This window comes from Ochlerotatus camptorhynchus, unplaced genomic scaffold, assembly GCF_037179485.1.
Source record: "Ochlerotatus camptorhynchus isolate MF236.1 unplaced genomic scaffold, CSIRO-AGI_Acam_v1.1 ptg000077l, whole genome shotgun sequence".
In the NCBI taxonomy this organism is placed as follows: Eukaryota; Metazoa; Arthropoda; class Insecta; order Diptera; family Culicidae; genus Ochlerotatus; species Ochlerotatus camptorhynchus.
The window spans coordinates 5178461-5201491 of NW_027040567.1; the positions used below are offsets into that span (position 1 = coordinate 5178461).

Below are 23031 nucleotides of genomic sequence, written 5' to 3' on the forward strand. Positions count from 1 at the left end.
TCAATTTCATTACTTTAAAGTATTCGTGGATTTCCTATAATAGTCATAGAAATAGTAGTGGTACCGACCCTTGATAGAACTCTAGCTTTTGACTTTTGAGCTATTCCTAGATAACTTGTTCTTATTGAAACTACGAATCAAGCATATTGACTAAAATAACTCGTATGAAAGCTCATGTAAATCAGTGCACGGTCCCTAACCTCACACTTTAATGTTAAGGAGTTGGAGGCTAAAAAAGCAAAAATACTTGCATCTGCTCAAAAAGAAGCATCATTACTCGAAGAGCAGATGAAACATCTTAACCCTTAAATGCGCAATAATGTTTTAAAATAACATTGCCAAAAATTTTAAAACAATTTTAATAGCTAGATTAACTTAGTGTTCTAGATGCACTTTCACAGTTGTTAATTGAGAGCTTTCTGTTCCATTTTTGCAATAGTATTATTGTGTGGCAAGCACAATCATACTCCATGCCCAGGGAAGTTGAGAAATTTTTCAACCAGAAAAATTCCTAGACCGAGCCAGGACTCGAACCCAGCCGCCTCCAGCATGGTCTTACTTTATAGCTTCGCCTTTACCGACTGCGATAGGGGAGGCTAAGGAAAATGGGTTATTAGTATTATTATTATCTTTATTAAGGAGACGTTCAGCCATTAGCTGGTTCGTCTCTACATTAAATATTGATGTAAATATTTAATAATAGCTGCATTATTTGCTTGCGGGCTAGTTTTGATTTTTAACACTCCAAGCACGATGCCTCCGGTAAAATGTGTAACGGCAAATTGGCAATGTTTGAAAAATCATTACTCTGCAATATATCGATGGATTTTAAATCTATTGTACCCGAATTAATCTTTAAAGTAAATTTCAGATGGTGTCAATAAATTAGAAATTTGTTAATAACTGGCTGAGCTGTGATTTTCCAAACATTGCAAGTTCGCCGTTACACATTTTACCGAAGGCTTCGTGTTCTGAGTGTTAATGACATAAATGTCAATATCGTCGAGGACTAATGTACCCATTTAGTTAAACCAGGATTAAGGCTTGAGTGAAGGTCAAGCAATTGGTCTTCAGCCGCTTGATTACAGTAGACGTTAGCTAAGTGAAAAACCTTGGACTGAAACAAATACTCAGTTAATGGATTTGTATCTGTCAAAATTTAATTTTAACTTGTTGACATGAACCGGATGAGCACTGATGTATTTTAAATATATTTTACTATCTGGTTCGACACCCGAACAGCGAACGTTGAATAAACCTAAGGTAATAATTATTTTACTTCTGTTTTTTCAAACCAGTTTAGTATGCATACGAAGCATATCATCTGAAGTATTTTACTAAATACATATATAATATACTTAACATGTTTCTCCATTTAGAAGAATATAGGGAATCTGCAAAACCGATAGATTTGAAGCATTGTTAAAAAACCAGGAATTTTTATAGAAGAAACCAGGAAAACCGGGAAAAACAAAAATTTAAAATCTGAAATTCACTTGCCACCGCAAGATTACATCTATCTAAAAACAGCTCCAGTAAACATACACATTTACTTTATGTACTATGCATGAACTCTTTTATTTCAGGATTAGTACAGGTAGAGTTACTGGAGAGAATCGCGTGGTGGCCACTGCATAATAACAGTGTTCATTGCGTGATTTTCACAAATGCATTACCGAGCGGCTTGCAAACAAAACAAAACAAAAAATGCAATTTTGGGAAACTTGTGACCGGTAGATTAACCCCCTTTGTTTACGTTCTAGCCAACCATCAATTCACATTTTAATTTCACCTCATTCTTGTTTCATTATTTTTTTTTGCAGGGCCACCGCCAGTCAACGTCCTGCACGGTGCTCTTCATGGCCCTCTACTTCTGCAGCATGGCCGCATTCGCCTGGTGGGCCTGTCTGGCACTGGCCTGGTTCCTCGCCGCCGGCCTCAAGTGGGGTCACGAAGCGATCGAGAACCGGTCCCATCTGTTCCATTTGGTGGCGTGGGCCATCCCGGCCGTGCAGACCATTTTCGTGCTCGCACTCGGCAAGGTGGAAGGTAAGTTTTGTTTTGTGTGTGTGTGTGCTTTCCCTCCTCTGTCTCTATTCGATTGGCTCTGTTAAGTTTGAAGTGTACGTCAAATTTCCCGGTATACTCTCTGGACGACGCGACGTGACCGTCGATGAGTGTATGTCTACATCAAGGTTAAGTTCGTGGTACAAGAGTGCTTGAGGGGAAGGGCATCAATTTACGAGCTATGTGTGGAACATGTTACGACGGTGATAGCGGTGTGGCGTTGAATTATGGATGTTTATAGTGGCGGATTCAAAGTTCTACTGAGGCACCTGTTAAAGCTGCCATGTCAGGCTCGGTTTATGGATGTTTGTCACGATATTTGAAACCAGTAATCTACACAGCCAACCAGACACGGGAGGGTTGAGGGTCTTCCTGGTATTAGAGCCAGGCGTTAAAATTGAAACAATTCTCGAATCAGAAATATCGATTTTTTTCAACCGAATGAGTGGAAAATTTCATTTCAAAACCCAGCACAAAGAGAAGGCGTGCTGTGTTGAAGAAGGCCATAATAGCTATCCAAGGTCGTTCGTGCTGTTCGTGGCACATTATGGGCTGGCAAGACTATTGCCATCCCGCGCATCTCTTCGTGCTCCATCAATAATACGCTGGAGCTCTTTTGGCTTCATTATAGACAGGCAGAATGGTGGCAGAGAATCTTCATCTCCAAGCACAAGCGAAAGGGAAACGAGCGTGAAAACTTTCCGCACGGTACATCTCGTAAATGACCGCAATGTAGCGTGAAATCAACCGACTTCAGTCTGGGATAGTTGCTTTTTTCATGAGAATTGCCTGTGCTCTACTTTATTGCCTGTGTCGCACTTGCGAAAGTTGATTACTCCTCAGAGCATTGCGGCTGTGAGTCTAAGCGGAGAGCAATTACCGGGTTTGGCTTGGGCGGAGGACTTGAGTAATCCACCGTTTAATAAAGTTTTGTACCATTTTGTATTTCCTGAAGCCATTTTTCCAAACAGTTCAAACTATTGGAAAATAGAGCACTTGATTGATATACCACACCAGTCAGACTAATGGGCAAGTTCCTATCTTTTATATTTCTTAAGATATTCAAGGTTTTGACCCAAAATTCTCACTATTTCAAAGGCCAACAGCTGGAAGTTGGGCAAAATTGGGCTAACCAGGCTTATTACATTTAAAAGCATACTTAAAACGCTACCCATTACAAACATACATTTATTTGTACAACATCACATTTAAGATAAGACAAAATCAACAATAGTACGCCACAATACTCGGTTTGCGGCTGCCGCTCTCCATCCTCGGTCATGCTCGCTAAATCACGCTCTACCTGGTCCGCCCATCGTGCTCTCTGCGCTCCACGTCTTCTTGTGCCAACCGGATCAGTAGCGAACATGTTGTTGTCCGGCATTCTTGCAACATGCTGGGTTCGCCGTAGAGTGCAGCGAGCTCGTGGTTCATTCTTCGCCGCCCCTCACCGTTCTCCTGCACACCGCCGAAGATCGTCCTTAGCACACGTCGCTCGAAAACTCCAAGTACTTGCAGGTCCTCCTCGAGCATAGTCCATGTCTCGTGTCCATAGAGAACCACCGGTCTTATTAGCGTTCTGTACATGGTACATTTGGTGCGGGGGTGAATCTTTTTTGACCGTAGTTTCGACTGCACGACTTCCACTGATGATGTGCCTTCGTATTTCATGACTCACATTGTTGTCAGCCGTCAGTAAGGATCCAAGGTAAACGAATTCATCCACTACCTCGAAACTATCCCCGTCTATCGTAACATTACTTCCTAGACGAATCCTGTCATGTTCGGTTCCGCCTACTAGCATGTATTTTGTTTTTGACGCACTCACCACCAGTCCGACCTTTGTTGCTTCGTGTTCCAGGCGGGTGTATAGTTCTGCCACCGTTCCAAATGTTATTGCGATAATGTCCATGTCGTCCGCCAAGCACACAAATTGACCGGATTTCTTGAAAATCGTACCCCGGCTGTTGAGTCCGGCTCATCGCATTACACCTTCTAGAGCGATGTTGAAGAGTAGGCATGAGAGTCCGTCACCTTGTCGCACTCCCCGGCGAGATTCGCATCAACTGGATAGTTCAGCCGAAACCCTTACGCAGTTTTGCACACCGTCCATCGTTGCTTTGATCAGTCTGATCAGCTTCCCAGGAAAGCCGTTCTCGTCCATGATTTTCCGTAGCTCTGTGCGGTCGATACTGTCGTATGCCACCTTAAATTCGATGAACGAATGATGCGTTGGGACCTAGTATTCACGGCATTTCTGAAGGATTTGCAGTACGGTGAAGATCTGGTCCGTTGTCGATCGGCCGTCGATGAAGCCGGCATGATAACTTCCCACGAACTCGGTCATTTTAGGTGATAGACGACGGAAGATGATCTGGGATAGCACTTTGTAGGCGGCATTCAAAATGGTGATCACTCTGAAGTTCTCACATTCCAAATGGTTGCCTTTCTTGTGAATGGGGCAGATTACCACCTCCTTCCACTCCTCCGGTAGCTGTTCTGTTTCCCAGATCCTGACTATTATCCGGTGCTGGCAGGTGGCCAACTTATCTGGACCCGTCTTGATGAGTTCGGCTGCGATACCATCCTTACCAGCTGCTTTGTTGTTTTTGAGCTGCTGAATGGCATCCTTAACTTCCCTCAGCGTGGGAGTTGGGTCAGTTCCGTCCTCTGCTGCACTGACGTAGTCGTTTCCTCCATTGCGCTGGTCTCCCGTGCCTACGTTCTCCTCGCATTCAGGTGCGCATCGAGGTGCTGCTTCCACCTTTCAATCACCTCACGTCCGTCCGTCAAGAGCCTCCCGTCCTTATCCTTTCACATTTCGGCTCGCGGCACGAAGCCGTTGCGGGATGCGTTGAGCTTCTGGTGGAACTTCCGTGTTTCTTAAGAACGGCACAGCAGTTTCATTTCCTCGCACTCCGCTTCCTCCTTGGCAGCGTTTTTTCTCCCGAAAGATGCGGGTCTGCTGTTTCCGCTTCTGTTTATAGCGTTCCACGTTCTGTTGGGTTCCATGCTGCAGTATTACCGCCCGCGCTGCATTCTTATCCTCCAAAATCGCTCTGCACTCCTCCTTCTTTCCACGCACCCGATGGTGCTCTCGGCTGCGTCGGCACATCGAGCTCGCCCTCCTCTGCAACGCTGCCTCGAGATTCTGCCCGTATGCTAAGGCGACATTCGGTTACTTCAGTCGCTCTAGGTTGTACCGTGGCGAGCGTCGGTACCGTACATTGTTGATGACGGAAAGTTTTTGGAGCAGTTTGACCATCACCAGGTAGTGGTCAGAGTCGATGTTAGCGCCACGATAGGTCCTGACGTCGATAATGTCGGAGAAGTGCCGTCCATCAATCAGAACGTGGTCGATTTGCGATTCCGTCTGCTGTTGTGATCTCCAGGTGTAACGATAAGGGAGACTGTGTTGGAAAAAGGTGCTACGTATCGATGAGTCGTTGGCCGTTCCCGTTCGTCAGCTGGTGGGCGCTGAACTTTCCAATCGTCGGTCTGAATTCCTCCTCCTGGCCTACCTGAGCGTTTAGGCCTCCTATGATGATCTTGACGATCGTACTCGCGGTCGAGCTGCGCGTAAAATACGTCCTTGTCATCATCAGTGCTTCCGAAGTGAGGGCTGTGCACGGTGATTATGCTAAAGTTGAAGAATCGGCCCTTGATCCTCAACCTGCGCATTTTTTCGTCGATCGGCCACCAACCGATCATGCGCTTCTGCATTTCGCCCATCACGATGAAAGCTGTGCCCAGCTCGCGTGTGTTTGCCGCAACTCTGGTAGATGGTATGATTACCTCTAAACGTTCGCACCATGGATCCTGTCCAACACACCTCCTGCAGCGCTACGATGCCGAATCCGCGGTCCTTCAGTAGATTGGCTAGTATTCGGGTGCTCCCGATGAAATTGAGAGATCGACAGTTCCACGTACCGAGTTTCCAATCGCAAGTCCTATTTCGACGCTGGGGTCGTTGCCGTTGGTCACGGTTCGTATTCCTCTGTTGCTGATTTTCCGTTGCAATGCTTTTTTTACGGCTGGCTCGCAGGGCCTGACACCAACCCCCTAACTTTCCGGAGGACCAGGGTGCACAGTTGAGCTTAGAGTCCTTCACTGGCACTCGGACGTAGATCAGCCGCCCCTAACATGGGGAACAGACGCTGTTGTGAGCCACTCCTCCTGGAGAACAGACGCTCAGCAAACCTCCCCTTCCCTGTCAGCCTATGACCAAAGCTCCCACCGGGTTGGTTACCCGATCTTCCCTAAGGTTGCTCACAGTCCCCGGCCGGTACCACGGGGAGGTAGGGATAGGAGTTGCTAGGAAACGCTACCCAATGCATACCAAATCATTAGTCTACTTTAGTATTCTCTGTCGATTTTCTGATTACCAAACTATAGGAAACCGTGTACAGATAATCGTTTCCTTGCATTTATACATAGAGCAGCTCCTTCATACGTCACTTACTTTTGGTGTTAAATCGAAGTAGGCATGCAAAAAAAGGGTATGTATTGCAATTCAGCGTGCGGTAAAAGCAAGCGTAAAAGTTTTGATTCCAAATTCTTATTTGTGGTGACCGGTTGACTGGACAAAAAGGTGATTCGTATTGTATATTGTAGTGATCGGTTGACTGAATGAACAGTGATTCTTGTTTCTCGGGGCAGGTGAGTCCCGGTGTCTATTGTAGTGACCAAACATTGACTGAACTATGATTAGTTTCTGTTCCCCCCGGCAGGTTATTCACAGTGACCGATTGATTGATCGAACAGTGGTCCTTGTTCTTCCCAGAATGTGATTCTCGGTGTTCTTTGTAGTAACCGGTTGACTGAACGAACAGAATACCCGTGGTTTTATTTGCCTGTAACGGTGCATAAAAAACTTATCCATGGCTCGACGACCACACAACCTTTTCTTGTGCCAATTGGGCAGTTATCTGAGGAGGCCCAGGAGTCAAGAAATAATGGCATAAGGCACTTTCGGATGGACCACATACGAAAAATCTCCCGAACAGCAACAAACATCGACCTTCGGAATCGTCTGCTTGAATCATCTGACCCGTTAATTTCAACAAATATTTCTTTTCCGAAACAAGCTAAACTGTCTTTGTCCGAAGATGCTCAAACTCTACCAATGCATCGATGGTGAATGTAAAGTAAGCGACAGTTCTGAAAGTGACGAAGAAATTAGTGGCGATGGATATTGTATGAAATGGTTGATGAAATATAACTATATTGAGATACAGGTAGTAATCATTTGAGGTAGCATTTTTTTTAATGTTCATCATGCGTATTTCCGTTTTATACTATATAAAAAAGAACAACAATGACACAATTATACGGGAAGTCGTGACCCTATAGTTTGGTAATAAGCAGATCGGCAGAAAATACTAAAGAAGTCTAATGATTTGGTATGCATTGGGCAGGATTTTAAGTATACTTTCAAATAGAATTAACCTAGTTTGCCCAATTTCGCCCAACTTAGTATTGTTTTCCTTGGAAATAGTGCTAGTTTTGAGTCAAAACCATGAATATTTGAAGAAATATTGAAGATTGGGATTTGCTTCCCCCGACAAAATGGCGTATTTAAAAATAAACAAACATTTGTGTACAAAATATTAACGTCAAAAAACTGCTTCCTGATAAGTTATTTGCAATTCTTGATTTTCTGAAGGATCTTACCAAAAAAATTACATATCTGTGTAAACATACGAGATAGTGGGTTGACGTCTTTAGCAAAAAAGTTTGTTTTAATATTGTGTAAAACCATTTTGGTATCTTTTTTGATTTTTTTTATCTTACTGCTATGTGGATTAATCATAAAATGGCTAAGCCCAAAAAAAGGAGCTATTTAAGTTCACAAACTTCTCCCAATACACTATATGGTTTAAATGGATCGTTTTTGCATAAACTAAAAAACGCATGTTTTGGCACTTTTAGACCACTGTGCACCGGTCTAATCAGCGTCTTGTAGATAGTCAACTTCGTGCGGTGGCGAATTTTATTCGATCAGAGCGTCCTCCGGAGTCCAAAGTAGGCAAGATTCCCTGCCATAATGCAGTGAATTTCTCTGCTGGTATCATTTTCGGCGGTCACCAGTGAGCCCAAATACACGAACTCGTTGACCACCTCGATTTCGTCACCGTCAATCTGAACTCGGGGTGGGAGGCTAACATTGTCTTCCCTACAACCTCTTCCTTTCATGTATTTTGTCTTCGATGCTTAAGTCTTCAGTCTGATGTACGTTTCCGCCACCGTCTCAAAGTTCCGTGCCATGATGTCGATGTCATCGGCGAAGCCAAGAAGCTGGATGGACTTCCTGAATATCGTGCCACTCGTGTCTATCCCAGCTCTTCTGATCACACCTTCTAGCAGACACGAAAGTCCATCACCTTGCCGTAACTCCCTCGAGATTCAAAGGGACTCGAGATTGTCCGCGATACTCGGGCAACGTACATCACTCGATCCATCGTCGCCTTAACCAATCGCGTCAGTTTATCTGGAAATCCTTACCCATAATCTGCATAATCTGCCATAGCTGATCTTGAGCACTTGATTGAGCATTATTGAATTACTGGAATGATCTCAGATATGTTGAATACAAATTAGTTCGTCATAAATATTAATAAATCATTTTCATGCAGTAAAAGCTTAAGGTGGAAATGGATTGATGGAAAAGAGGTACCACCAGGATCAACGGATGTATTAAAACAAGTTTCGTCATACCACAATGGCATGTTGGATTCATTAAACAACCTTTACAGATGATTAATCTTTATCTGCTAACTCAATTATTACGAGCCACCGCACTACAGCTGCTATAAAACAAAACCAATATCTTCCCTCAGAACGCCCTAATGAGCAGCATATATAAACCATAAAACTTATGCAATAATTTTACGGCACTGTCCTGAAAACTGCGTTCGTGACTGAGCGAAACAAAAAGTTTTACAACCAATTATTCGATCCTTTCAATGCAAACAAAATGTACTCATTAAGCGATGTTAAGAACCGAAGGCTTCCACTTTACGCACACATCTCTTCATTTCGAAACATCCGTATCCAATGATCGTAAAACATGCACTGTGCATTAAAAGCCCATTCCCTTCGCAGCGAAAGGGAGGCTCGAAAGCTGAAAGGATTTATGACACGCAAATGACGAGCCTGGAATACACAATGATAATGCTGGAGGGTTTCACGCTTCTTCTGTCTCCCAAGCAACCAAGCAACCAATCATCCATCCAGTGGGCAGGATGTTATAATGGTTTGTATTTCATGCATTAACACTGGAATAAAAATCGGTAAAAATAGATTTGATTGAACATGCTATTCAATTGCCGATTGGATCACGCGTGATAGTTTCGTTGTTGTTGTTGTTGGCGGGTAACGGATGTGGTTAATCTCATCAAAACAAGGCGATAAATCTTCTAATTCGTTCCCGGGAGACCTTTTCTTCGGAGAAGGAGTCACAAGGCAGAGGGCAGATAAAAAACATAAAGTTTGTTCTCCGTCAGCACGCTACCTTTTCACACATTTTACGAGTCCATTACTCATTCGTCCTTTATCACCGTCGGTGTCAGGAGTATGGCAGCTGGAAGAGAGTCTAAGAGGTATACAGACAATCCGTTCTGGAAACTGCTATCGAATGTAGATGAAGCAAGCATAGCATTTTCTAGACACTGGGAAGTGAGATGTATTAATCAAGACGGTACTAAAATGAATTTGTATGACGGTTCATGTGTTGATGGGTGCGATGTCTACCCAGGTGTGAAAACCGCCTCCCTGGCATTTGATTGGGACTCGATAGCGGATCAGAGACTGACGTTAAAATAAAGGGACCTAAAATGGATTTGCCACTTTTCCCGCTGTTTGAATCCTTTTTCAAAATTAGAGAATTTAGAACATTAAAATGTTGCAGACCGTAAATTTCTAATGATTTGGACCTGTTCAAATTTGAAAGATTTGCAGAATTCGGCATAACGCCTATTTTGTATTTCTTCAATTTTGAACAGTTCCTGGTTTATGATTTTCAAAATCTTTTACCTTGCAATATTTGCCATTGTACGTCTGGGCAAATTTTATAATCCATACACCCAACCGGAAATATAAGAGTCTATTACAGACTTGAAATGAAAAATAGTTCTCCGACTTTTCAAATTTTCTTGCTGGAAAAATGTTCCTTAGGCGGAGATGAATACAACATTAAAAAGACAGTTCGCATCACCTAATTTAAACAACACTTTCCTGTGTTCAACCTGTAAATTTCTACCTTGTTTGACTCTTATTCCTCCTCGATCCTTGTTTAGACCCTACCCGAGGTAATCCTGCTTGGATATCGATTTGGAAAATTCCTCTTAGATTCTTGTAAGTCGAGCAACTGTTCTGTCTCCATGGTTCCTAAGCGCAAAAGAAAAGGGCAATCGCTTAATCCCCCTTCTGATGAAATTCAATTGCGCCTTCAATTTGATATGCTTATGATGAGAATGATCCATCATCCAGACAAAACTTCATTAAACACTACCGGCTTAGTGCCAAAAAGAAAAAGGTACCCCCTATTGTTTTAACGTATTTCGATTTCCATGCTTGCAAAGAGCATGGAAATCGAAATAGGTTAGGATCTTTTGAACTTCGTTCAATTTATGTTCACTTTAATTTGGTCATTCAGGTGAATGCCGTGTATTGGCTGAAACGTTAGACAGAATCAAACGTCTTCTCCAGTACCTTGCTGAGAAACAACACACACTTTTTACACCAAAACTGAACGTCTGTTCAAGGTTGTCTTGAAAGGTCTGTCCAGTAGTGAATCCCTGGATTAGGTCAAAGATGAATTGACTAAATTACTTGGAGTTGAGCCTGTCTAAGAAATCAAAATGAAAATAAAATCCCTTCCTGGTGATTGACGCAACAGGATTTCTAATGATGTTATTTAGTTCACTTCAAGTCTAGTGATCTAAACAACATTAATGCCTTTGAAAAAGCTAGGCTCATACTCCATGTTTGAGTGAAGTGGGAACACTGGAGGAAATGTCCAAAACCAAGGAATGGGGTCACGGAAACAAAATTGCTACATGCCAGCTAAATGCATGAATTGTGGTGATTCCTCTCACGCTAAGGACGATTGTCCTGGGATGGAAGATCCTTTGAAATTTAAATGTTCAAATTGTGGTGAAAACCACAAATCCAATTTTTGGGAATATAAGACTCGCAAAGCGATTTTTCAATCTCGTTCTAAGCGACAGGTAGAAAACGCTCCACGTTTCCCAACAAGGTACAAATTCCTCTGCTGTTAACAACGGCCAGCGAGGAACAAATTCTACATTCGTACCCGTAGGTGCAAATATCACCCCTGCTTCAAATTCTTCATCTATACCTGGTCCCTCGCTGCTAAAAATGTTCAGTGAGTTAATGGAGCTAATATTGCAGCCGGTAAACATCAGAATTCTAGTCAACTTAATTCTAACGGAAATTTTGATAATTTTGACTAAGGAAACATTACTGCTCCTAAAATGGAATGTTTACAGAAATTATTAATTGACATGATTACTGATATGCTAAAAACTATCTCCATGTTTGATGCTTTTCAATCTGGAGTGAAGTTTGCAAACAATATCGTCATGACTTTGAAATCCAGTAATGGATTTTAAAGCATTAAATATTTTAAATTGGAATGCTCGATCTATTAAATATAATGAAGACGAGGTATTTAACTTTTTAAGATTTCAGAACGTGCATATCGCCGTTATAACTGAAACGTTCCTTAAACTCGACCATAAGGTTAAATGGAACGCACATTATTACATATTTCAAAATGATCCTGATGGAGGCGGTGGTGATGCTGCTATCATTGTTCATAGACGTATCAAACACCAAATTCTTTCTTCATTAGAAACCAAAGCTTTTGAAACTTCGGGAGCGTCTGTTGAAACAAAATTTGGAAAACTTAAGTTTATAGCTGCCTGTTTCCCATTCCGATGCGTAGGGCAGCAAAACAATTTTTCAAAGATGACCTTCAGAATTTTACCCGTCATAGGTCTAAATTCTTCATTATTGGTGATTTTAATGCAAAAGACCGCTTATGGAATAATGCTCTATGCAATTCCAATGGTAATATTCTGTTTAATGATTGCTCTGAAGGTTATTACACTATTCAATATCCAAACAGCCCAACATGTTTTTCTTCAGCAAGAAATCCCTCAACTTTTGATTTGGTCTTAACTGTATCATGTCAACTTTGAAGCCAATTGGTTACCCATGCTGAATTCGGTTCAGATCACCTTCCCTTTACCTTTGAAATATCCCAATAAATAATTGCTAATTCCAACAGCTCTACTTACAATTAGTATAGAGCTGGCTGGGAACAATATCGAGCATTAATGGAATATAGCTTCGATCAAAAAATTCCTTTGCAAAACAAAGATGAAGCTAATGATGCTCTTGAATCTCTGATTACTTCTATATTTGAAGCAAGAACTGCCTCAGTACCAAAATGTGAGGTTAAATTCGATTCAATTATAATAGACGACGATCTTCAGCTCTTGATCCGTCTGAAAAAATGTCCGTAGAAGGCAACATCAAAGAACACGCGATCCTACCATGAAAGTTTTCTGGTGGGATCTACAAAAATAAATTAAAAAGCGATTATCTGCCCTGAGGAACAAAACTTTTGAAATAATGTTTCTAAATTAGACTCGAGTTCCAAACCCTTTCGGAAGCTCACAAACATTTTGAAAAAATCTCTAATTCGGAAAAAAAAAAGGTCAGAAGTCCCATAATTTTAGCTTTAGTTTTACTAACACTATTGAGAATCAGGTTGATCGGGATTATCTGAATATTTCTCTCGGAAAATATTGTTGATGATTCCTGGGGGAATGATTTGGACGAAGTAAGATCTATAACTAAAAAGTTTCATGATATGAAAGCTCCAGGTGATGATGGAATATTCTATATCCTCATCAAAAAACTCCCAGAGAGTACCTTGTCTTTCTTGGTAAAATTATTTAACAGATGTTTCCATTTGGCATACTTTCCTGATAAATGGAAAAATGCAAAAGTTGTTCCAATTTTGAACCCGCATAAAAATCCAGCTGAAGCTTCTAGCTACCGTCCAATAAGTTTGCTTTCTTCAATAAGTAAACTTTTTGAAAAGATAATTTTAAATAGATTGATGCTTCACATCAATACGAACTCAAGTTTTGCAGATGAGAAATTTGGATTTCGCCATGGGCATTCAACTACTCATCAACTCTTAAGAGTTACTAATTTAATTCGTTCAAACAAATCTGAAGGCTGCTCAACTGGAGTTGCTCTTCTAGACATTCGACAGTGTTTGGCATGAAAGTTTGATTGTTTAGAAGTATTCAACTGACATAACTCTGCAGGTAAATTAGCAAAATTTCATATCTGAACGACTACCTATTAGAGCAGGAGTTCCTCAGGGTAGCATTCTTGGGCCTATATTGTATAACATTTTCTCTTCTAACCTCCATGATTCGCCTCAGGGTTGCCACAAATCTTTGTTCGCCGATGACACAGGCATTTCCGCTAAAGGAAGAAGTCTTCGTTTTAGTTGCAGCAGACTGCAGAAAAGTTTAGATATTTTCTCTTCTTATTTACAAAAATGGAAGATTTCTCCCACCGGTGACCGTGTGATTGTCCGGTATCCTTACTCTCCAGAAAACAGAGCGTTCTCACCTGGCGTGGCTCGGTCCGGTGATGATCCCCAAACTGTTGAACAACCCACCACACGCAACAAACTCTCCTTGTTGCTTCCACGAGGGCTCACCACTCACTGATCCCATCCTCTAACCGTCGAGCGTTCTCTTCCCACTTCTCATCCATCCGCCCACGATCGTAGGTAGGATAATTGATTCTGGTTGGACCTATCCAAAAACTGATGATGGTTGAACCTATTTTTTCAATCGCAAAGATCGCTTTACTATCATAAAAAACAACTATTTTTCTTCAATTTTCATGTATTTTTTATTGAAAAAACTTAAAAAAAAAATGAGTTTCAATGTGTTTTCAAAACAGTTAACTTTCCACACATTAGCTCATCTTTCTTTCATTAGCCTTTCTTTCAAACATACAAAAATGAATATATTTACATTTTTTTTTTTAATTTTCATGCTGTAAGATGTAAACAACACGGTAGTACACCATTTATCCATTGTTTTTACTAAAATGTTTAAATAATTGACGAAATTCGAATAGATAAATATGATCTTAGTTGGACCTACGCATGATGATAGTTGGACCTATGTGTTTCCTAAGACGCTTCGGTTTGTTTACATCCTTCAAGCGCAGCTGATTTGAAATTCGATTTCGTGTTGACCGAGTGTTCAGTTTCTTCGAATGAAAAAAATGACTAAAGAAAAGAGTTCTACGGCCGAAAATCTTCAAGAGGCTGTTCTTTTAGTGAGAAATAAACCACTTACCGCTTACCAGGCACAGAAGAAGTTCAATAATCAAAAAAACGACGCTTCACGCAACAATTTAGGGAAGCCACGGCAAGAAATATGGAAGTGAAATAGTGTTGAGTGTAGATTTGGAGAAACAGCTAGGGGATTGGGTTTGTATGTGCGCTGCTTCTGGCAGTCCCAAGACGACCAAAGAGATGTTGGAAGTTGCTTAGGACCTTGCGTCACTATTTGGGCGTAAATTTAAATGAGGGATTCCATCGTCAGGCTGGCTGAAAGGGTAAGCATTAAAAATCTTCAAAATTGCATGCGACAATATGCAATTCATTATTTTCTTGTAGTGTGATTTCATTATTTGATTTTGTATTTTCAAGTCTGAGGTGAGACTCAAAATGGCCGAATTCCAGCACAAACTTTCTAGTGTGTAATTAAACGAAGTTTCATGGAATTTGGAGAAGGAAAAATTAAAGAGACTCGTCAGTTGGCGTGGAACTAATGCTTTGCATCTACTGAAAAACAAAGCTGTTATAACTACGAATGAGCTAAAAATTTATTAAAGCTCTGTAAGAGAAATTGAGAACCATGAAGTAGGGATTCTGTGCTTGGAATTAGTTTGACTCCAAATGCTAGAAATTTTGATATATTTTATTTTATTCAAGTAAGGTCGAACTCTACATCTTTATTGAAGACATCGTGAAATATCTTGTTGATCCATCAGCTCTAATAATCTGATAAATTTCCAATATTTTGGACTTTCGAAAATAACAAGTGATTTATGGCTTGAGTATCATGGAAAATGTTAGAAGAATCGTGTGCAGAAACCAGATAAATTCGAAGCAATATCTCAATGGAATTTTGAGAAAAATTCTAAGAGAGTTGGTAATGCACGTCTCGCAACCTGCGAGATTTCGACCACTGAATACGCTCCCTGTCTCAAAACGAGTAGCTTAAGCGACATCTCCGAAGAGAACCACTCGTCACGGTTTGATTTACCGTGCAAGAAACCCAACCTCAAGGCGGGTTTATGTGTAGAAGAGACCAAAAATTAGTTTGAAGGCGATCCAGCAAACTGAATTCCCATTAGGGATTGAGATTTTCACAGATAGAGGCTGCTTCAAACTGTCTTAAGCGAAAGTTGGTGCTAGCCGCCGTTTTACCGAAACACAATAACTTCTCTTTCATTTATCATCACTGGAGGAACTTCCCCATTCAGATTTCCTCCACCGATCGTGACACGAGAGTGCTGAGACTGTTTTCACAGGCAGTCCAACCTGGAGTAAATTCTGCTAACAAAAAATACCGCAAAATAGAATGACGCCAAATGGGAAAAATCTAGTCAACAAAAATTCACATTACAGGTAAAGCTTAAATTTTACGAAAAACAACATTTATTTCAGGGGCAAGTAACGGAAATCATTATATTATTTATTAGAGTTCCTAACCTACACAGTTCGAAAAAGTAGTGTAAATTTCTGCTCAATATAATGCACATAAATGGAGCGTCACATATCATATACGTTAACATTATATATCAGCGGGGGTATTTCGCTAGCAGATATCTCCGATGATGAGTCTGTTGAATCTCCATCATTTTTTTTTTTTTTTTTTTTTTTTTTTTTTTTTTTTTTTTTTTTTTTTTTTTTTTTTTTTTTGTTAAAGTGAAGTTTTATTTGTCAGTTTAGCATACAAAGTTTTTTTGTTTTACCGTCAATTTGCTACATCAAGATTAAAGTTCAAATCAGCTAAATCAATTCTTCCGTTACAATCGTTAACGAAGCAGATATATGTAATAAACATATTCAGAATTGCCACTCTATGTCTGTCGTTTATTCCTAATAGGGCAGGTCTTAGCAAGTCTTCGAACTCGAGTCGCCTCCATCCACCCAAGATGACTGCTATTCTCTGCTGAAGAACCGTCCAAGCCGGGCCGACGCGAGCACAAGCACAAAATTTGTGGGAGAGAGTTTCTGCTGTACGGTTGCCACAATGCGTACAGTTTTCGTCATCTACTCGCCGCATCACGAATAGCAGTTTGCGGTGCTCTATCTTCTCGTTCACCAACAAGTAAAGCTTCGTCCTCTGCGCTGAAGTAAGTTGCCTCGATGCAATGTTTCGCCATATGCGTGACCAGCCACTTGCTGGACTGTTACGTTCCACCCTTGGTAGCTCAGTTTGCTGGACGAAGTACTGGTGAATTTGATCGGTGGAGGGGTTCTGTTGGATTTGGTGGGGAATTTGGGATAAGTTTGATAGGATTTGTCTAAGGTCGGGAAGATCTATTGAGATGGCTGGGCGGGGATTATCGTGGAAAAGAAGGGATCTATAAAAAGGAAGGGATTCGATCTCTTGTAGGTGTCGGTTGATTGCGAGTGACTTACATTTCAGAGCTGGTAATTGCAGCTTCAGGCCTCCATTCTCTCTGCTGCGTGCCAGCTGCATCATTGGGACACGGGCGACAGTCCCTCTCCAGAGGAACGTACCCATTGCTGATGTGATTTTTGCCGTATGCACTCCCAACGGCGGTAGTATGGACGCGAGGTACCATATCCTGGACGTTCCGAACGTGTTGAGCATGATGACCCTTTGGTGCAGCGTCAGCGTGCGCAGAGAATGCAGCCACATTTGTTGTGCGAACTTCCCCACTAGCGCATTCCAGTTCATCGTTGTCATCAGTCGTATTGAATTTGCGAAAACAACACCCAGAATTTTAACTACATTGACTGTTTGTAGCCACTGAGTGTTGATTCTGTTGCCTTCGCAAAGGCCAACATCGACGGCAACAGTTTTCCGCAAATTTAATTTTGCGCCAGCAGCTCTCTCGAAACGAGTGAACAGCCTATTTATCTCATCGATTTGCCTGGTCGATGTGACGATCACACTGATGTCGTCCGCATACGCCACTAGCAGATCATTCCCGCACACTCTTTGGAGTCTGCACACTAGTGGATGCAGGTAAAGAACGAAGAGATGCATTGATAGCGGATCCCCTTGCCGTACAGAGCGTTGAATTTCGAACGGACGAGAAAGGTGCCCATTGATCAACAGCCGAGAGGTGGACCGGCTGGCGATTCGCGAGAGTAGAGCGATGAGATCCTGGTTGAAGCCGAGCGAGCGTATGGTTTCGAAGAGAAAAGAGTGCCGGACCCGATCGAAAGCGTGATCGAGATCAAAGCTGATTAACTTCCCGGCACGGCGGTGGTGGCGGAGATGTGCTATCCGGTCCTTGAGAGCAAGAGTGGCTTGAAATATGTTGTGCTCTGAGTTGGAGCATTTCTGCCCGTCGCTCAAGACGTGGTGCTCTCTCATCACTTGCTCGAGTCTGGTTTTGAGAATGCGGGAGAAGAGCTTGTAGTCGCTGTTGAGCAGCGAGATCGGACGATATGAACGGGCTGTGTCGTCGCCGCCTCTCTTCTTAACCAGCACGATGATGCCATCGACAAACGCTGGAGGAAGATTACCGCTGAGTGCTTCATTCAGCAACAGATTCAACTCTCGGTGGATGACGTCGAACATGCGGTGGTAGAACTCTCTCGGAATACCATCGCAGCCGGGAGATTTTCGTAGGGCGCTCGCTTTTATTGCAGACCAGATTTCTGCCGTCGTAATGTCGTCCGTGCAGGCTTCATTCGATGGGTCGTTGGGTGGGATAACACTCTCGCAGACGAAACTGTTCTCATTCTCTTCTGTTTCCTCCTCCGAGTACAGCGTCGAGAAGTAGTCCATCATATGCGTCACGATCGCTCGTGGCTCTGCTACCGTTCAGTCTTGCTCTGTCTGCAGCTGCGTGATGACGGTTCTCTTCCTTCGCCTCTCCCCCAATTGGAATATTGACATGGGTTCTCCCGCCACATGTGTTTCATTCATTCGCATGAACGTGTAGGAAAATCTCCGTTGAAGTGCTAGCATTTCACCTTTCAACCGGTTTATGGTGGTTATCATTTCAGGGTGCTGGTAGTACCCGTCGTAGGCTAACCGAAGCTCGCTGTAGAGATACTGATGTTCTCTGTGGAATTCATCGAAGACGGCTCGAGATTTCCACTTGAAAAAGCATTTGATCTTGGGCTTAGCGAACAAAATCCACCATTCGATCCAGGAGCCATAATTTCTGCGCTGCCGGGTCCAATATTGCCACTGGTATTGGAACTCGGCAACGTTCTCGTCACTCAGAAGATAGGGCCGAAGGGACCAAAATCCACGGCCATGCTCTTGACCAAGATGGGGGAGACAAAGTCGGAGTACCAGCGCTTTGTGGTCGGTAAATGAGCAGACGTGTGCATGTGCTGCTCGCAGGTGATCGCGCAAATCACTGCTGACGTAAATACGATCGAGTCGCGACTGTGCGTTACGGCAGACGTACGTGAAACCTGGATCACGCGGACACAGTTTCTCCCATACGTCGTGGAGCTGCAGTTGCTGGACGGCTGTTTTGAGGGCGGGACTAGTGTTTGGGCTGCTAGAATCACTTGTTCGAAGCACGCAATTGAAATCGCCGGCCAGAATGACATGCGTGGTACGATGGCGGAGATAGTAGGCAAGCGTCCCATTGAAAAAGTTCTCCCGAGCTGCACGTAGCGAAGAGCCGGAGGGAGCGTAAACATTACAGATCGTTGTGTCTTGCACTCTCAGCGCAAGCAGTCGGCCGTCCAAGCTTCTCTCGATGTGAGTGGCCTGGATGTGTTCCTTCAGGGCAATAGCTGTTCCCCTTCTCGTATGGTCCACATTGAAGAAAACGACGTAGCCAGGCAAGGAGAGCTGCTCGTTCTCTACTTCTTGTAGACACACGATATCGAGGCTATGGCTGTTTATGAAGCTTCGGAGCGCGTTCAGTTTCGTGGGGTTCGTGATGGTGCCGATGTTGATGGACGAGATGTTGTACGACGTGAGAGCCATTTATAAGCGATTGTCTTCGTCCCTCTCGTTGTCGTCGTCATCCCGGCGGGGTTTTTTGCCGGCTGGTTTTCCTCGGCTTCGTCTACTGCTCGTGGAAGCGGAGGATTCATCGGTTTCGTTCCCGTTGCCGCTTCTGCTCTGCGATCGCAGCGCATTTTCTGGCTTTTTGAACACGTCATCCAAAGCCACGACAGCTTGTGGTGGTGTTAGGAACGAACTTGACACATTGTGCGCTCGTTGTACTTGCGCAGACCCTGCTGCAGGCTGGCTGCGTGTGTGTGTTTTCGGGCCTGAGAATTCACTCTGGCTCTTCGGCAGTTCGGGGAAAACGTCTGACTCTAACGATGGCGGAGTAGTGGATTTTTGACCGACTAGTTTCGTGTTTGGTGGTTTCGCACCAGCTTTTTTGGGTTGCTGACCGGCTGTTGACCTATTGGCCTGTCCAGTTTGCTTCGTGACATTCGCGTAGCTTTTCTGGTACAGTAGCTTTTTGTTCTGGACACATGATATGCCAGTGTGCGCTTGCTCTTTGCAGTGGCGGCAGGATTGCAGCTGTCCCTTGTAAACAACGAACGCTTGCTCTCCATCGACGGTGACCCACGAGTCAATGTTCCGCTTCACTAGCATACGAGCAGACCATATGCCGAGCGGTATGCCTTCACATTCGTTACTCTCACCCCACGATACCTCGTGAACTGAGATCACTTCCCCGAACGCACTTAGGAAACTAAAGACTTTCTCTTCAGACACATATTCGGGAAGGTCGTAAACCCGCACTTCAACACTACCATCTTCCAACGTGATCCGAAGCTTGTGTTTCTTCCCCTCACACTCCACTTCATGCTTCCCGTCATGTTCGTCAACGACTTTTTGTGCCAGCGTCAAGTCACTGACTTTGACGAAGGCACATGCTCCACCTCTGTGGCACTGAAGTCTTTTAATGTCTTCCCTATTTAGACCGAGAACCGAACGACAAAAACCATAGAGTTTTTCGACCGACGGCTTGACGGAGAACTGCGAATAGTCAATCTTAAAAGTGTTTTCTCGCCTCATCGCGAAACACTTTTGCACGCGACGCGGCGCAGCGGATAGAAGGGTATCCAAAACGTAAATGCTTCACTAGTGATAAGCGCAATCGAGAAAAACGTCTGCACGTCTCAGAAGCTGAGCGATAACTATCATTCGAAAATCTGCTTCTCACTGAAGAGAAAATGGATACCTCAGGGGACTCTACTTCTGACCCCAAAACGAGCACTGGAGCTTACCCAAAGGTGATGTCTAAACAACAGCCTCCTGCACCCCCTGCCCCCCCTTCTCCACCATCGCCCCCTCGTCCACCTGTTTCCCCTACTCCAACCGTTCCCTTAAAAATTTCTGCGACCCCCCGCCATAAAGCTTACTCAAGCGGCTCAAAAGGTCCGTGGGTTGTTTTTTTCCGGCCCAAACAAAAACCTTTGAATATTTCTCGGATTTCGAAGGATCTGACAAAACATTTTTCGGCCGTAACCGATATATTTAAGGTGACGCCAAACAAACTGCGCGTTACCGTTGATGACCTGAAACAGGCAAACCGGATTGTTGCCTATGAGCTTTTTACGATGGAATATCGAGTCTACATCCCCAGTTGCGACGTAGAAATCGAAGGAGTGGTCACCGAAGCGAGTCTAACTTGCGAAGATTTCCTTCATGCCGAATCCTTCGGTATTTTTAAAAACCGTGCCCTTCCGAAAGTGAAGATTCTGGATTGCATCCAAATGCAATCAGTGTCTCTCATTGGCACGAAAAAAACGTACTCTCTGTCAGACTCGTTCCGTGTGACCTTTTCAGGATCGGCGCTACCTGACTACGTCGTAATTGGGAAGGTTCGACTGCCTGTACGCTTGTTTGTACCGCGGGTAATGAACTGCTCAAAATGCAAGCAACTTGGTCACACCGCTGACTTCTGCTCCAACAAACCGAGCTGCGATCAATGCGGCGAGCTGCATGCAGATGGTCCTTGCCGGGCTACCCCAAAATGTGTTTACTGCAAGGATACTCTGCATGCTTTGGTTGATTGCCCGAAGTACAAACAGCAGGGAGAAAAACTTAAGCGGTCTTTGCAAGCTCGCTCCAAGAGGTCACTTGCAGAACTCTTAAAAAACACCGCTTCATCTTCCCAAACCACCCCAAAAACCAAAAACACATACTCCATTTTGCCAGATGATGATCAGGGCTCTGACTCAGAGGTTGGTGAAGGTAGTCCCTTTGTCTTTAAAGACAACACGAGAAAGCGATTAAAAAAAAACGTCACTCAAAATCCGCGTAAGACCTCTCGTATGGACTCCCAACCTACCTTGACAAATTTAAGAGGTAGCGGAAATGTACCGAAACCCCCACCACCGGGATTTAAATCTTGTAATTTTAACAAGGACTTTCCGCCACTTCCGGGATCATCTAAAACCCCAGATATCCCAGTTTTTCAGCCAGAAAAACAGCTGAATAATCAGCAAGAACATGATGCCATGTTCACGTTTTCTGGAATTGTGGAGAGCATCTTCAATATATTCAACGTCTCTGACTCAACTCGGAACATTATTAATTTAGTGCTTCCATTCGTGAAAACTCTTTTGAAGCAACTAGCTTCTAGGTGGTCCTTCCTTGCATCGATCATATCCTTTGATGGATAATTTTCCGAATGAGGTCGGGGATATGATCTCTGTTCTTCAGTGGAACTGTAGAAGTCTTATACCGAAACTTGACACATTCAAATTTTTAGTTCACAACTCACTTTGTGATGCATTTGCTCTTTGTGAAACATGGCTTTCTTCAGACACCGATCTCCCTTTCCACGATTTTAACATTATTCGCCTTGATCGAGCAGATTCGTATGGAGGGGTGCTTCTCGGGATTAATAAGCTCCATTCTTTTCATAGAATCGATCTGCCTTCCGTGACAGGCATTGAAGTTGTCGCATGTCAGGTAAATATTCGAGGTAAAAGCCTCAGTATTGCCTCAGTATATCTTCCTCCAAGAACTGCAATTTCTCGCCAAGGTCTCTCAGATATCTGCTCAGCTTTATCTGAGCCTCGGTTGATATTAGGAGATTTTAACTCCCACGGTACAGGCTGGGGGGAACTGTACGATGACAACCGCTCAACCCTGATATACGACCTTTGCGATAACTTCAATATGACAATTCTAAACACTGGGGAAGTAACACGAGTGGCCAAACCTCCAGCAAGAGAAAGTAGATTAGACCACTCCCTCAGTTCGAGTTCACTATCGTTGGATTGCTCGTGGAAAGTAATTCAAGATCCCTACGGTAGTGACCACTTGCCAATCAAAATTTCTATTACCAATGGTTCATCTTCCACTCGCTCGGTTGACATCGCGTACGACCTCACGAAAAACATCGACTGGCAAAAATTTGCGTCCGCGGTTCTCGGTGGTACTGATTCGGTTGAGATACTCCCTCCGCTGGATGAGTACTCCTTTTTATCGCGACTTATCGTTGACTGCGCTCTTCAAGCACAGACGAAACGCGTTCCGGGTGTTTTCGTTCGCAAACGACCTCTCACTCCGTGGTGGGATAAGGATTGCACCGACGCAAACAGCGAGAAGTCCGCCGCGTTTAAACGCTTCCGCAAACACGGTAAGGTCGAGGATTTCGAGCGGTACACCGACCTCG

General features: G+C 43.4%; 1 protein-coding gene across 1 annotated transcript in view; it reads left to right on the plus strand.

The window, feature by feature from the left end:
• Positions 1 to 23031, plus strand: part of LOC135697738 (frizzled-like) — a 320922-nt gene that overhangs the window by 290638 nt on the left and 7253 nt on the right. The window contains exon 5 of the mRNA XM_065217543.1: positions 1824 to 2049. Coding sequence (XP_065073615.1) covers positions 1824 to 2049 — 226 coding nt within the window. The remainder of the gene's footprint in view (positions 1 to 1823; positions 2050 to 23031) is intronic.